This window comes from Parasteatoda tepidariorum, chromosome 5 (assembly GCF_982258835.1).
Source record: "Parasteatoda tepidariorum strain Cologne lab strain chromosome 5, Ptep-v5.0, whole genome shotgun sequence".
In the NCBI taxonomy this organism is placed as follows: domain Eukaryota; kingdom Metazoa; phylum Arthropoda; class Arachnida; order Araneae; family Theridiidae; genus Parasteatoda; species Parasteatoda tepidariorum.
Genome location: NC_141759.1, coordinates 112,576,728 through 112,591,758, shown reverse-complemented (window position 1 = coordinate 112,591,758; position 15,031 = coordinate 112,576,728). Strand labels below are relative to the sequence as shown.

At 27.2% G+C, this 15,031-nt stretch overlaps 1 protein-coding gene across 2 annotated transcripts in view; it reads right to left on the bottom strand.

Annotated features, from left to right (window-relative positions):
• Positions 1–724: 724 nt before the first annotated feature.
• LOC107449587 (E3 ubiquitin-protein ligase rififylin) overlaps positions 725–15,031 on the bottom strand; it is a 62,863-nt gene continuing 48,556 nt past the window's right edge. For both annotated transcript variants that reach the window (XM_087164827.1, XM_016065161.4), the window contains exons 3-5: positions 11,186–11,272; positions 6,278–6,461; positions 725–1,054 (exon numbers count right to left, since the gene is read on the bottom strand). In XM_087164827.1, the coding sequence (XP_087020953.1) occupies positions 885–1,054; positions 6,278–6,461; positions 11,186–11,272 (441 nt within the window). In that variant the 3' untranslated portion in view covers positions 725–884. The remainder of the gene's footprint in view (positions 1,055–6,277; positions 6,462–11,185; positions 11,273–15,031) is intronic.

Genomic DNA, 15,031 nt, shown 5'->3' with positions numbered 1-15,031 from the left:
ATATTATTTTCCTCACATCGATCTTAATTTTTAAAAATTAATGTTGATCCAAAACATTCAAAATTTAAAAAAATAAAAAGTGATATCTTGCTAAGTTGTTAAAATAAATTTAGTCTAACTATTTTTTCAAGATGATATATTCTTTAAAAAAAAACATTTTAAATAAAATATTTAATATAGACACTTCTGAGATATATATAATAATATAGACATTACTTAAGAACTTAATCACGGGCAATTTCAAGAGTTCTTGAGTGATTTGGAAACTGAACATGGTGATGTTGTGTATTACGCGAAAGCACATTTGTCAAGTCGAAGAAAGATGCTTCAGCGCCCGTGAAAAAACATGCTAGTTATCTTTGTGAATTTATTAATGTGGCCCTTGGGACAGAAAGGTTGAACTAAACACAATACAATTGTTTAATGTACTATAAGTACTTCTTAAATTTAAACAAATTAATTTTAATACTGTACATATTTGGTGTGCTGTATTAAAATGAATTAGAAATGCATTACATCAATTCGAAATGCATTAAAATTCAAAATGCACGTAAAACATTAAATCAATGAGAAGTATTTTTTCCCTTCATTTTCACATTGATTTTTAAAATTAATTTAAAGGGCAGTTGTTGACCAAGTTGAATAAAGACATTTTAATTGTGTACAAATGAAGTTATTTTAATTAATTAAAAAATGAAATAGTTTTTACATGAAGAAAAACAAATTTTAATTAGGAATTTTATTAAAAATATAACAATTTCCTATGTATTTACAAACAATTTATAACTTCAGAAAATAAAACTGGGAAAAAGACAGAGAGACTCAAAATTTGTCATCACAATTAATCTTTGGTTATACTTAAATACAAGAAAAAATGGAAATGTTTATGATCTGAATGCTCGTACAACTCGTACAATAATTTGACGGCATATAGGGCAGTCGTGTAAGAGTTTTCCACATTTTGTACACGTAACCATATGACCACAGTCTAATAACAGGGAATCTATATTAGCTTCCATACAGATCTTGCATAAATTTTCATCAGGAATCGTGTCTAAAAAGAATTAAAAAGAGATGTTAAAGCATTTAAGAAATTTTCCATTGAATACATAAAAAATCTTATAAGCACATATTTGGCAATTTCAGGTTTCCACGTCAGCAATAAATATAAACCTGTCCCCATCCATACCTGCCAACATTGGAAAAATAAAATAACGGATATTTTACTAACCGACCCAGTTTTGGGTTTACGACTACTGATGTTCAACTCTGTTGCCTTGTAATTTTTAACTAGATCCAGAAGACGAGGGAACTCCTGGATCGAGTATTGGGAGAATTTTGCCTCTGTGGAGTACATTTTATGGAAATAATCAGCATTTGAGTTACATTGAGAGGAAAACCACGTAAACCTCCACGGTTAGCCTGATGACAAGGGGACTCTAACCAGTGATCCGTCTACCACTGAGGATATTTCACGTCAGCACTCTGGTGGGTGCAAGCCGGATGCGGAATTCGTTCGAACCTGGGTTCACCTCATTGGAAGGCAAATGCTCTATCCCCTGAGTCATCATCTTGACTTGACTTAAATAATTAACACTAAACATACTGCAGAACTGGCAATAGCACCATCTGTTGAGGAATAAGAGAAGTACTTTTGCAATCAGTGGATATTTTATCACCATTTTTTAAAAAAAATTTCTTAAACAAATACGGCGAAATTTGAGAATATACAGGTAAACAGGAGAAAGTCGTAAAATACAGGAGTCTTCGTTAAAAGAACAAGATACTTGGCAAGCATGCCCACCCAAGTAAGTGTAAGTTAGTGGCGACACTCCATAGTTTTTCCTTTCACCGAAACAATCTTATTTTAGGATAAAATTCAAACAGATGAAATTTTGCGAAAAACAATTTACGTTTTATTCCACTTTCAGAACCTTTTCCTTTTATGTTAAAAGCTTAACTCTGAAACTCTTGTACAAAAATGTTTTCCCGGTTGTCAAATGCAATGTTCATTATAAATTTTGTAGTGTTGTCTACAACCTGTTCTTTTATTCATACTTTAATATCATTTTACATTTAATTTTGCCAGGCTGCACTGATATATCAAAACCAAATTGTATAGATTTTTTTTCACAAGTCTCAGCCTATCTCTTTCTGACGTCAATGTCGGTTTGAGATGCCCTCCTTTTTTTTTGAAAAATAGGCAGTACTAGTCGACCAAATTTTTGGTAATGGACTTAGCAAATAGGAAGGCAGAGGAGAGCTTTTCTTGGAGTTTTAGAGCAAGGTAGGGAGAAAGAGAACCAGAATTTTCTTTCTTATAACAAATTGTTTCTGAGCAGGTCATAATATTGAAGCGACCCTAGCCATTTACGATAACATTTCCGAGCACTGGTTCTTATGCAGTTTTAGTCTTGATGATGTGTCCTAAATATCCCAGAAGTTTTTCGCAACATTTACACGACCTCCTGTCCGTTTTGATTCTGACAACAAAAAAACTAGCTTTAGTAGGAAAACTATTCTTTAATTAACTTTTTAAAGAAGTCTAGTCATTTATCAGTGGTTTTCTGATAAAATTGGAATGACAAACTCAATGGCAATTATTCTCTTGATTATTTTTTTTCATCATCAAAACTATTTCTCTAATTGTTAAAATAATATTAGAAGAAATGTATGGCAAAAAAACTATCTAAGAATCTTAATACATTTATAAAATTTACATTATATTATTTATAAGATTAGTTTGCAACCAAATTATTTTTTATTTATAAAATAAACTAAAAATTTTATTAAAGCTCAAAAAAATTCTTTATTAAAATATTTATAATCATTAACACTTATTACCTATTGTTTTATATTATTACCTTATATGTATACATATACCCGAGATAAAACATTTAGGGCTTGTGTTAAGTTTCCCCCCCACACACACACAGAAATTGCATTTTTTGCTAATTGCTTTAAACAAAAATTGACTTTTTATTGAAGTAAAGCAAAATTTTAAAAAATCTCCTTTTATTAAATATCCAAAAGATAATGATACAAAATTTCAGTGAAGAAAGAGTTTTGCATTTCTGAGAAGTTATATTCAAAAAAGGGTATTTTTTATTTGGCATTGCTAGGAAATATTTATTCTTGGACCTTGTTATTAAAGTATAAAGCAGTTTATATTACTTGAAATGTCTGGAAGTTTTGAAAATCTTGGAGAGAAAATTGATAGATATGGGGAAAGATTACATATCAGCAATAAATACATTTAAATTGTCAAATTCGACTGAAGGAAACATTTTAAATAACATATATATGTTTAAAAATTTAAATTGAAAACTATTTCTTTGCAAATTAAAAGAAAAAAAAGTAAATGACAACATTAAAAATAAATAAATTAATAAATTATCAAACCAACTGCTCTGAAAAATTTGAATTTTTAAAATGACTTGAGTTGTTAAAATTAAGGCTAAAATATAAGAAGTAAACAGGAATGCATAGGCTTAGTAACAAGAAAAAAAGAAACAAGCAGTAAAAATGTGAATATCAGTTTATTTCATTCTAAAAAGTTTATAAATTTAGTAAATCTATATAAGAATTATATTGATAACAGACAGAAAACGATTCTCAATAGAAATATCTGAACACAAGTTTCAAATAATGCAAGCGGTGTGTACTAACATACTTTTTCATTTCCTTTTATTCTTCATTTATTTATTACCATTTTTTAAACATATGCAAACATTTTAAATGAAGAAATTAAAAAAAAAAAAAAAAAAATACAGCTCAACCCATTTTTAGTGCGTTAATTTTTGCGATTTCTAAGAAAAAATTAGAGTGGTTTAAAATTGACTAATGCTTTTAAAAAACAACTGAAATACATAGTTTGATTTTATAAAAAAAGATTGAGCTTGACACAAGTTTCAAATAATGCAAGCGGTGTGTACTAACATACTTTTTCATTTCCTTTTATTCTTCATTTATTTATTACCATTTTTTAAACATATGCAAACATTTTAAATGAAGAAATTAAAAAAAAAAAAAAAAAAATACAGCTCAACCCATTTTTAGTGCGTTAATTTTTGCGATTTCTAAGAAAAAATTAGAGTGGTTTAAAATTGACTAATGCTTTTAAAAAACAACTGAAATACATAGTTTGATTTTATAAAAAAAGATTGAGCTTGAAGTGATTTTTTCCCTCTTGCGGTTTACTTATTTGTGCAAAATTATAAAAGTGGTTATTATTCCTTTTTTTAGAATAATTTCTAAACATGTGAAATAACTAATCAATACCTCTGGGGGTACCGATCCAGGAGTTTCCTTGTCTTCTGGATTGGTTCAAAATTACAGGGCTACGGCGTCGAACATTTGTAGTCGTAAACCCAAAAATTGGGTCGACTGTTCAACGGCGGTCATAAAATAAACATGTGAAATAGTTGTTGAAAAGAGCTATAGGCTTATTGACAATTATAATGAAATTTATAACAAAGAAATAATACTTTTAAACTGTATTGTAGATTATCTGTAATTATTTTTAAAAATTAAAAATAGTTTTAGATTTTTTAAGCTTGAAGGAAGATGAGAAATTCAAGTAATTTTAATAAGCAGATTTAGTTTTAAAAAGACTAAAAATAATATAACAAGAAAATAATGATATAATTACAAATGGAATTAGACAATGGGCTTAGTTTCAGAATCCCATTTACAATTGTTTCGAGAAATGATTGTTCGAGAGATGATTGAAATTTAAAGACGAGCTATTTTAACTATTTTAATATTTTAACTATTAAAATAAAGTTTCAATTACCAAACCATAATTTTAATTTAAGACTGTGATTTATTTTTTCTCTCTCTTGATTTTTAAAATGACAAAATAAATGTTACTGATTGCGTTAATGAATGCAGTCATTCATCAAAAAATAAATAAACATTTAATCTATATATTTTTATAATAAAATATTCATTTTTAATCCTACATCAAAAAAGATAAGTTAAGCTAAATAATGTTTTATAAATCTATGTACTCATTGAAATTTTTTTTCACAAAATTTCTTTATAGAAAATCTGATAATGCCAAAGATATTGTAAACATATTATGAGAAAAAAATACTTAAATGTTTACTTTAATCTGTTACTTTAATTTAATAATTTCAAGAATCAAAAGATTTTTAAAAATGTAATTTCAAATGTGTTGGAATTTAACACATACCAAGAAAGAAAGTAATTTCATTAGCTAAAATTAATTAATGCAGCAATAATAACTTTTAAAACTAATGCAATTTATTTAACATAAATTTTAAAACTAAGAAAAGAAATAATAAAAATATCAATAATTTAAAACACCATTTTTTAACTTTTCAAATTAATATATATATATATAAAAATCAGTTGATTTAAATCAATAATTAAAAAAAAACATAATTTGATTTAAATCATGATTCAAATCAAGCTGATTTAAATCAACAAACCCTGCAAGAAATATATAACTGTTTCTATCTTTTCTGCAATGCATATATATATATATATAAATATTCTGTAATGAAAAAATATTCAGAGCTTGCAGATACTTTTGGAATGTGTGCGCAGATGTTATTTATTATTATTTTTTTTAAATTTTGCTATGATAACAACAAAGTACTGAAAAAAAAAATTCGAACCAAGAAGACGGGGGCACACTTAAACTACTAGATTTCGAATTTTCTTCTTCCTAATAAAGCTAATTATAAGAATGAGAAATTCACAATTACAATTCTGAAAGATTGAGAAAACATTGCTCCAATGAAAAACATTTCGTTCAATTAAAATCGAAACACGTTCGAGACACTTTTGAGAAAAAATTATTTTCCATGGAGAGAGGTATTCGATCAGGAAGTGACCCAGCATTATTTTTATTGAAGGTGGTAGCAACAGAGAAAAATTAATTGCTTTTTTGTTTGTTCTTTTATCATTGTAATTCTGAAGAGAACAAATTAATGCGAGTCCTAGATCTATTTTGTGAAGCATGCTCTAAAAGTGATTGACTCTGATTCTTAAAATTCTGTTGAAAAATGAAATAAATAATTTTTAATATTAATTTCAACTACTCATTAAATAGTTATTGTTAAACAATTATATTTGGTTATTTTTACTTTTTTTAATTTTCCTACTTCCTTCCAGGCAAAATGCCAACCCTGTGACTACGGTAATTTTATTGCTCGTAGCGTGTTAGTTCCGACCACTGGCCAAGGTATGATATTTTGTAACAAATGTTTATAAAAGGTCATAACATGAAATAAGTAAAAGACAATACTTTTGTTTTTCGCTGCTTCTTGACGATCCCATAACCAACAGACTTTTTCTTGAAGTTCTGATTTTTCACAGCATCCACGAAATGAGATGAAATTTCTGGTGAGCAACACTTTCAGTTCCATTGTAGTCAATTCAAATATATGATTTCTGCTGTTAACAGATTCTAAATCTATAATTTGGTATTTCTGAAAGACAAAAGAATCTTTTAATTATGTGATGCTAATATTTAGCACCACATAATATTGGTGCTAAATATTTAGCACCACATTTATATTTGTGGTACTAAATATTTAGTGAAATCTCCAAGAAGAGTGGAGGACCAAACAATATTTGAAATTTTTAGTGCCTACAAACAATTTAGATGATGTAGGTTAAATTTAAAGATGTTCTAGTAAAGTTTTTTTACAAAATAAAACTGAAGAGTTCAGTGAAGAAGTTGAATGGCATTTTGATTAAAATTACTCAATTTAAAAACCTGCAGGGTCCATTGTAAATAATAAAATACAGCCAGAGATTGATTATCTTGATAAGTAATTGGAACCAGCTCCATTCAAACTATTGAAATCAGTTTTTCAAATTATTCCTACTAATATACTCAGAAAATTGAGTTTTTTTTTTGTTAAATAATAGTTCTACATAGCATGCAGAAATTTGTGGTATATAGGCCACAGCCTACCTGTATTTATAACTGTTGGGCTAACGTGCAGCTGTGTATGTATTAAAAACAGATTAACAAAAGTTATTCTTAAATAGGGAATAGATTGATTTGAAAAAAATCATTAACTCATTTAACATAACATTTATATTTTTTTTATAAATTATAATTAGTTTACTTATCCGGGAATATATTATAGTCATGTGAAAATTAAAAAAAAATTTTTTTAATACAATAACTTTTTAAAAATATTTTTGGAAAGTAAAGTTTGTATATTGTGTAAAAAATTTTCAAAAGATAAACAGAGAAAAAATTCTTTTGATTTAACAAAGTAATCAATAACAGTAATCAATATTGAAACAGTAATAATTTATTAAATTAAATTTATTATTAAAAAAATGATTAAATTATTAAGGTCCTACCTATAAACTTAAGGAATTTAAACTAATTAATACGCAAGTTGAAATATGTTTTTTTTAACAAGGAAAAATTTTGCAAAGTGACACATTTTTTAATACAAAATTTTGTAGGGATTTTTTTAGAAACAAAAATTTTCTCCATGAATGTCCAAAATATATAAATAATAACAAATATTGAGAAGCAAATAAAAAAAAAACTTATTTTTTATAAGTAAAGACCGGACAATTATTAGCAACCACTTAAGTTTTATTTATTCTAAAAAATATGCCTAAATTCTGTCATATAAGAATTAAAGTCAATACCTAGATTGATAATAATTAACAACTCACAGTTATTACATGTAATATAAACTGAATAGTTATAATATAGCAAGTAATATTGATCTTAAAATATTAAGAGAACCATGTTTTCAGAAAGTCAATTAATAGTTTCAATAATTTTGGCTGTATGTTTTATACATGATATAATATAAATCATAATTACAGTCGTACCTCATTAACGTAAAATTGCTTTATGCGAAATATTGCTTAACATGAAATATATGTTATATCCTATGAGTCAACAATCAATCAGTAATCAAGCTGAGTAGTGCTTTATATGAACAAAATTGGACACTTAAATATAAGCACAGATATGAAGGAAGTGATTGAAGGTGAAGTATATGACGAAAGGGATTGAAAAATCAATTGCAGACTATTTCAGCACAAAATAAAATGAATAACTTATTGGTATTTACATTATATTTTTCATTAGTTATTTTCATTAAAATAATTAAAAAATTAGTAAAAATTTGTAAGCTTAGTTTAATTTGTTTGGTATATAATTGCATTTTTTTACATACATTAATGAAATACATAATATGTATTGCTAGTATAAAATAAATTGTTTTCATAATGTATTGAATAAGATGAAATTTGGTCAATATGAATTAATTATGATAGCCCTGTGAATTTTGTGTTAACAAGATTTAACAATTCAGTACATGGATGCCTCACTTACTAAATTATTTAAATCCAAAAATCAAGTAGTTGAGAAAAATAAAAAAATATTTTATGTTTTATAAAATTCTATTCAAATTAAAAAATATGATAGAGATTGTATAAAAATATATACATCTCTCATGTAAAAAAATGTAGAAAGTATTTGAATATCCTCAGAGTAATTTCTATTATTACTAAAATTTTTTTGTAAGGAAGTTAATCACTTTGGCAAAGAAAGAGGCTTATTAACTCAAATTTAGTCTTTGAATAAATTTTTACTATGAAAAAACTTCATTATATGTAAATATATATGTTTCATTTATTAAATGTACATGTTTCAAGATTTTAGCAAAAATGAATAATAACTGCAGGGTTTCTGATACATTTTAGATGTTCAAATCCATGACTTTCCATGAATTTTTCATGACTTATCGAAGTTACTATTTTCTCCGACTAAAACAGAACAATAAATTTAAAAAAAGCATTATAATAACATTAATTGAAATGATAGGTATAACCAAAACTGCAACTTTATCCTTATTGATCTTAAACTTAAAAAACAGAGTGAAGAGTTGAAGCAATAAAACAGCAGGAAAAAAAATACCAAAGCAAATAACTAAATACAGTCAAATATGTAGTTAATATATGCAGTTATTTAAAGCTGTTTTATTTTTTCTTAAAAGTAAGATCAATATAAAAAGCCTAAACTAGGAATTTTAAATTGATGAAATAAAATAAAAAATTAAGTACATAAGAAAATTCTGAAATCACTAAAGTTCAAAAGATAATTCGCTCTAGAAAGGATGTTCTTTCTTTCATTTCCTGAAAGACACCATATTTTTCAAAGAAAAAGATAAAAATATTTCATATTTTAACTATGAGGGGGTATTTTGTTACAAATTCAGATATTTGAAACATCGGAACACTGAGAAATCAGGGGGGGGGGGGTATTCCATTTTTAAAAATTTGATTTTTCAGCAATCCATGACTTCAAATCCATGACTTTCCATGATTTTTTTAAAAAAATAGTTAAAATCATGACAAATTTTATTGAATACCGAAATCCATGGCTTTCCAGGTGCGCAGATACCCTATAACTGTTATGTTACATAATATTACGAATTGGGAGCATTACTTTGTTTAAATGGATTCATGATCAATATGTAAGATGTCTCATTCGTTAGCTGTAGTTTAGCTCATGTCTTTTTGATTGGTTCTTTAAAATTTATAATGCAAGTGTTCAACAGTAGGAATGAATTTCAACAAGTCAATCATGTCTTTCCTCTTGTAACAGTCCCAACTGTTAGATGCAATAAAGACTGGTTTACAATTTTTAGCCTTAAGTGGTCTACCTACTAAACATTTTATTACAGGCATTGAATTTATCTCTGTCAAAGTCATACTTAAATTAGATGAGGCGAGCTTTTGACTAATTCTTATTATCATTTTAATATTATAACAATTCAGGTTCTCAAAAAAAACAACACAGCTAAACTTGAAATGAGTGCTCACTTCTCCGGCAATTTTATTATTTTGATTAATAAGTTATATTTTGCATACTTGATTCTAGTGTGTGATAACAGTTTTTTGTCTAATGGCGACAAAGAACTTTAAAAAAAACTTTCAGATACATTACAGAGACAAGAAATTTAAAAAACAATTTTCAGATATATAGGTAAATCAAATATAAATGAGACTGTTGCAATAGCAGCAGACTATTCTTATTCTTGCTATGATACATTAAAAAACAACACAACTAAAATTGAAATTACTGCTCGCTTCTCTGGCAATTTGATTACAACTGATTAATAATTTATATTTCACAGACCTGATTCTAGAGCGTGATAACATTTTTTGTCTAATGTAGACGAAGAAATTTAAAAAAAAAAATTTCAGATACATAGGCAAGGGTGATTGCGAGCCCAACTCAAAACTCCTGAAAATTTCTCGAGTAAAATCATTAATTAAGCATTTCAAAAAGTTTATATCTTCAAAAATTTAAATAATAGATATTTTAAAAACATGAAATTCTAAATAAATTATATGCAGCATAATTTAAATTAATAATTATGTATAAGTTTACTTTTATGTCTAATCACATTCATTATTCTGAAAGAAAAAATATTTACAATTGAAAAACATGCCAAGTATAAATTCTAGCTCTAATATTTATTTCTAAATAAAATACACTTTTTTAAACTTCTGTACCTCGGATTTCCTGATCGCAGTTAGCGAAAAAATCCGGAAATTCGGATTTTTTCCAGAGCACAGTTATCTCTGCATTATTTTTATATAGAAAGAAATTAATTGTATGTAGGTATCAGTTACTTATAAAACGTAGAATTTATCAATATCATGAAAATTCTTGTTAACGATAGGAGGTTAGTTAAGCTTCCTTCAATTCATCATTCTCAGTGGAAGAAACAACTAAGTGACATTATTTGAATATTCAGTGGATGGAAGAACCGGCTAAGTAACTTGGCGACAAATAGTCAATTAACAATCCTAGAAAATCTCTTGCTTGGCATCAAACACTACGGCACAGGGGAAAAAATTGAAACAGCAGCTTTCATACATTACTTACAAATCAATACACAAAAAAGGCAAGAAATTTTATGTTTTTTGAATTTTGTTTTTTGAAGGACCCTTATAATTGTGGGGACCACTGCCTTAAATAGGTATGCCACGTCTATCATATAATATGATTTAAATAGGAAAGAAAACTTAAGAAATTTCAATATTAAAAAGAACTTTTTTTCCAACAGCCCAGATACAGGTCCTGTTAGTCATAAAAATACACTGCATCTATTACTCTGACCTGCAGCAATATAACAGGAAAAAAAATGCAACTTACCCCAGCATTGTTGGTATTTGATTTTTCTTCTTTAGGTTCTTGAGCTAATTCAACACGACTGCTAGAATTAATTTCCTCACGTGGGACCTAATGAATTAAATAATTAGTATTAAAAATATAACTTTATTGAAACAAAATTGCAAAATTATGGGAAAAACTTTACAATGAATAAGTAAAAACTTGAGTTTTTGTTCAACAGTTAAAAGGTTAATTACATTTATAATTTGCAGATTTAATTCGTCAATAAAAAACAAAATTATAAAAATATGCTTGTGTTCAAAATTATAATTTTCAAATTTGGATATAAATCAGATATAGTACCACAGATGCCAACTGCTCCAGATTCAAAAAAATATTTTAAAAAACGGTAAGAACAACAAATTAAAATTGGCAGATTTTCTATTAAATTTCCCAACTTTTTAAACGGTTCATCAAAGTGGCGCATCACATAAGAATTAGTGGTGAGTAAAAACCTTATTAATCGAATTTATTAAACCAATAATCATGCATTGAAAGATTACCACTCTAAAATATTTAACCACTGTCTTGGAGCAAGAGTGGCGCTAGACTTAGCCCGACAGGGGGTCAGCAATGCCCCGACAGGGGGGCTAAGATAATTTTGAAAATAAGCAATAATTTTTAATATACGAAAAACAATTAATATGACATAGACATATTTGTTCTGATAAAAAATTTATCATGATTCAAATATTAACAAAGAAAAAATATAAAAGTGATATCTGAATAAATAAACAATATATGCACATCCATCATAAGATATTCTACAGTGTTCTCAATTAAATATTCTACTCAAACAATAAAAAATTTATGCACAACTAGAAAAAATTCCAAAAATTCGAGCTTACTACTACTAATGTTTAATTCTGTAGCCTTGTAATTTTGAACCTAATCCAGCAGACAAGAGAACTCCAGGATCAAGAAGTGGAAGAAATTTTTGCATTCGTGGAGGACGTTTTGATAGCCCGCATTTGAGTTACATGGAGAGGAAAACCACGAAATCCTCCTACGGTTAGTCTGATACCAAGGGAACTCTAAGAAATGATCCGCTTACCACTGAGGATATTTCACGTCAGCACTGTGGTCGGTAAAAGCCGGGTGTGGAATTCATATCACTCAGCCATCACTGGGATTCGAACTCGGTGCACCTCATTCGGAGGAGAATGATCTATCCCTTGAGTCCAACTTTATTGAGTAATAACTCTGCGGCAGGTACTAATTTTCCAATTTTATTGATTGGTACCAATTTTATTGATTTACTTAAATTTAATCACCTTCAAAATGTAAATGGTAATTCAATCGTAATTTTTGTAGAAAAAAAGGGAAATAAACCGTTTTTCCTCTAAACCTGCAATGAATGCAGAAGCAACCACGAGGGTTAGTGAGCAAAATGAACAGGTAGCGGAGCCTTCCAGTTCTTTAAATAATTATTAAATTACTAGTTATTAACATGCATACTTAAAAAAATACGAAAAACATTTTTCAGTATTAAGAAATAATAATTAAAAACTGCCATCAGCTGGAATAGAGCCCCCGATCTCACAGTTTTGTGTTAGATTTCATAATCATCAGTCCCAAATATACAAACCTGCCTTGCGGATATTTTTTAAATTCAATAAATTAAGTCATTTGGATACTTAACATTCTTGAAAAATGCTTTCCAAATTGATCAGTTCATTTAGAAGTAAACCATAATTCGGCTTATCTTATTCATTTTCAGCTTATGTATATACACCAAAAATTATTCAAAACTAGATTAGATATAACTCAAGGACTGCAAACTTAACTGTCGGATATAAAACCTTATTTAAGATTGAAAATGGTAAAACGAGGAAAAATCTACATTCCTCGAATTAAATATTTTAAAAATAGTCTGTTTTTAGGTTATAATATTCGTAATTACCTTAATAAACTTTAATCGTAATGTCGGGGTTCCGCCGATGGAAGACATTTAATATATACACACTAACGCTTTATATCAATTAGCAATTAGTTTTAGAATTACAATTATAGAATAATTATTATAGAATTAATAATTATTATAGAGTGAAAGGTTTTAAAAGACAAATATTTGTTAATGAATCTATGAAAAAACATAACACATATTGAAATCTAACGAATAGCCCCTGATAAATTTCGTGACAAAAAAAAGAAGAAAAAAAATTGAAGCTTGATTGATTTCCGGATTTTAGAAACACCTTCTAGTTTTACTATTCAATCAAATTGGTTTCGATGTCGTTCATCCCACCTCTCTCACTAGTGATTCAGCATATATTGATATCATTTTTGTTTCGTTCTTACTTAATATTAATTTACTTGCGACAATTATTTTTTTACGTATTAATTGTTTAAATATTAATTGATTTTTGAATTGACAATTTCAATCATCTCTTAGGTATTCAAAACTGCAGCATATCACATGAAAATATTAAGTATATATCATTTTTACAATAAAGTAAAATGAAAAAGAATTCTGATCCTTAGGAACAGATATTAAATAGTCTCATGATCGAATGATGGAGCATAATTACCTTTTAAACAAATCAAATTTTTTTTACCTTTTGAACTAAAAATTTGCTTATTTTTATATAACTTATTAATACTCAAATTATTCAAAAGATGATATGACAACGAAGTTTTTTTTTTAATTCAGTCATTTATTTACATTTTTTCCACTTCTTTATTTATTTTTATTTCATTAAATTAAATGCACACGGTTAAAATAAAAACAAAGCTGTCAAACTTTTATATATAGTTTCGATTTATAACTTTAAGAAATTGCTTCGACTTTGATTAGGAAATTTAAAAGCCTTATTAATGAAAAAATTGAGAAGCCTTATTAACTTTAAACACATAATAACAACAAAAAGGAGTTAAAAATAGAATGATCAATAAACAATAAAATCGTAAGCTAACTAAATTAATTAATTTCGTGTATGAACTATAGTATTACAAATTAAACATATTTCATATTTAGGGGAAACATGGAAAATTTGATCATACAGGAGTTTTAGACAATTTTTTTCTCATGTTGTAACATTTTTTTGCTGATGATCATTTGATTTCAATGCTCTATTAAACAAAATCATATGTTGTTTCTGTCTATTAGCAGTAAGTAAAATTAAAATTAAATTACATTTGTTATATCAATTTTATCCGGAACAGACCAAATCAAGAGTTTTAGCAAACAGGCCAGTCAAAGAGGGAATTGAATAGTGGCCCGCCATTTAAATAAATAAATAAAACAAAAAAATCTCAATGTATATATATAAAAAACTGCTCAAATCTTTCACGTTTTGATTGATTTACCAAAATTGATTTAATAGAAACATTTGCTTACCTCCATGTGAAAGATTTATGTCTTCTTACTATCCTACAAAAAGTTGACATAGAAATTCCTATTTCATTCTCTTACGATTGATTTGAAAAATAACAGAATTAAATCAACTACAATAATTAAATAAAGTAAACAATTATGCTAGTTGAAACATTTAGGATGATTAAAGGAAAGAAAAGCTTTTAGAATAAATTAGAAAAAATATCTTCTAAATTTTGTAAGAGAGAAAAATTCGAATTGAACGAGTCCCAATTTAAGGACAGTATGGAAATCTCAAGACAGATTCTAACAAGACCCTCCCCATATCAACAGCCCTAGAAATGTTTTCTTCTTAGAAATTTATGACCAGAAATCAAACAAAAGGGTGTTTCTGTGGATATTTGATATTTCCGAAGTTAGGAGAAAAGAGCCCCTAGGCAATATCAAGAAGCTAAAAACATATTCTCACAGTGTAAAGTGAGGAGGCTATTTAACAACTCTGTGGGTGGTAG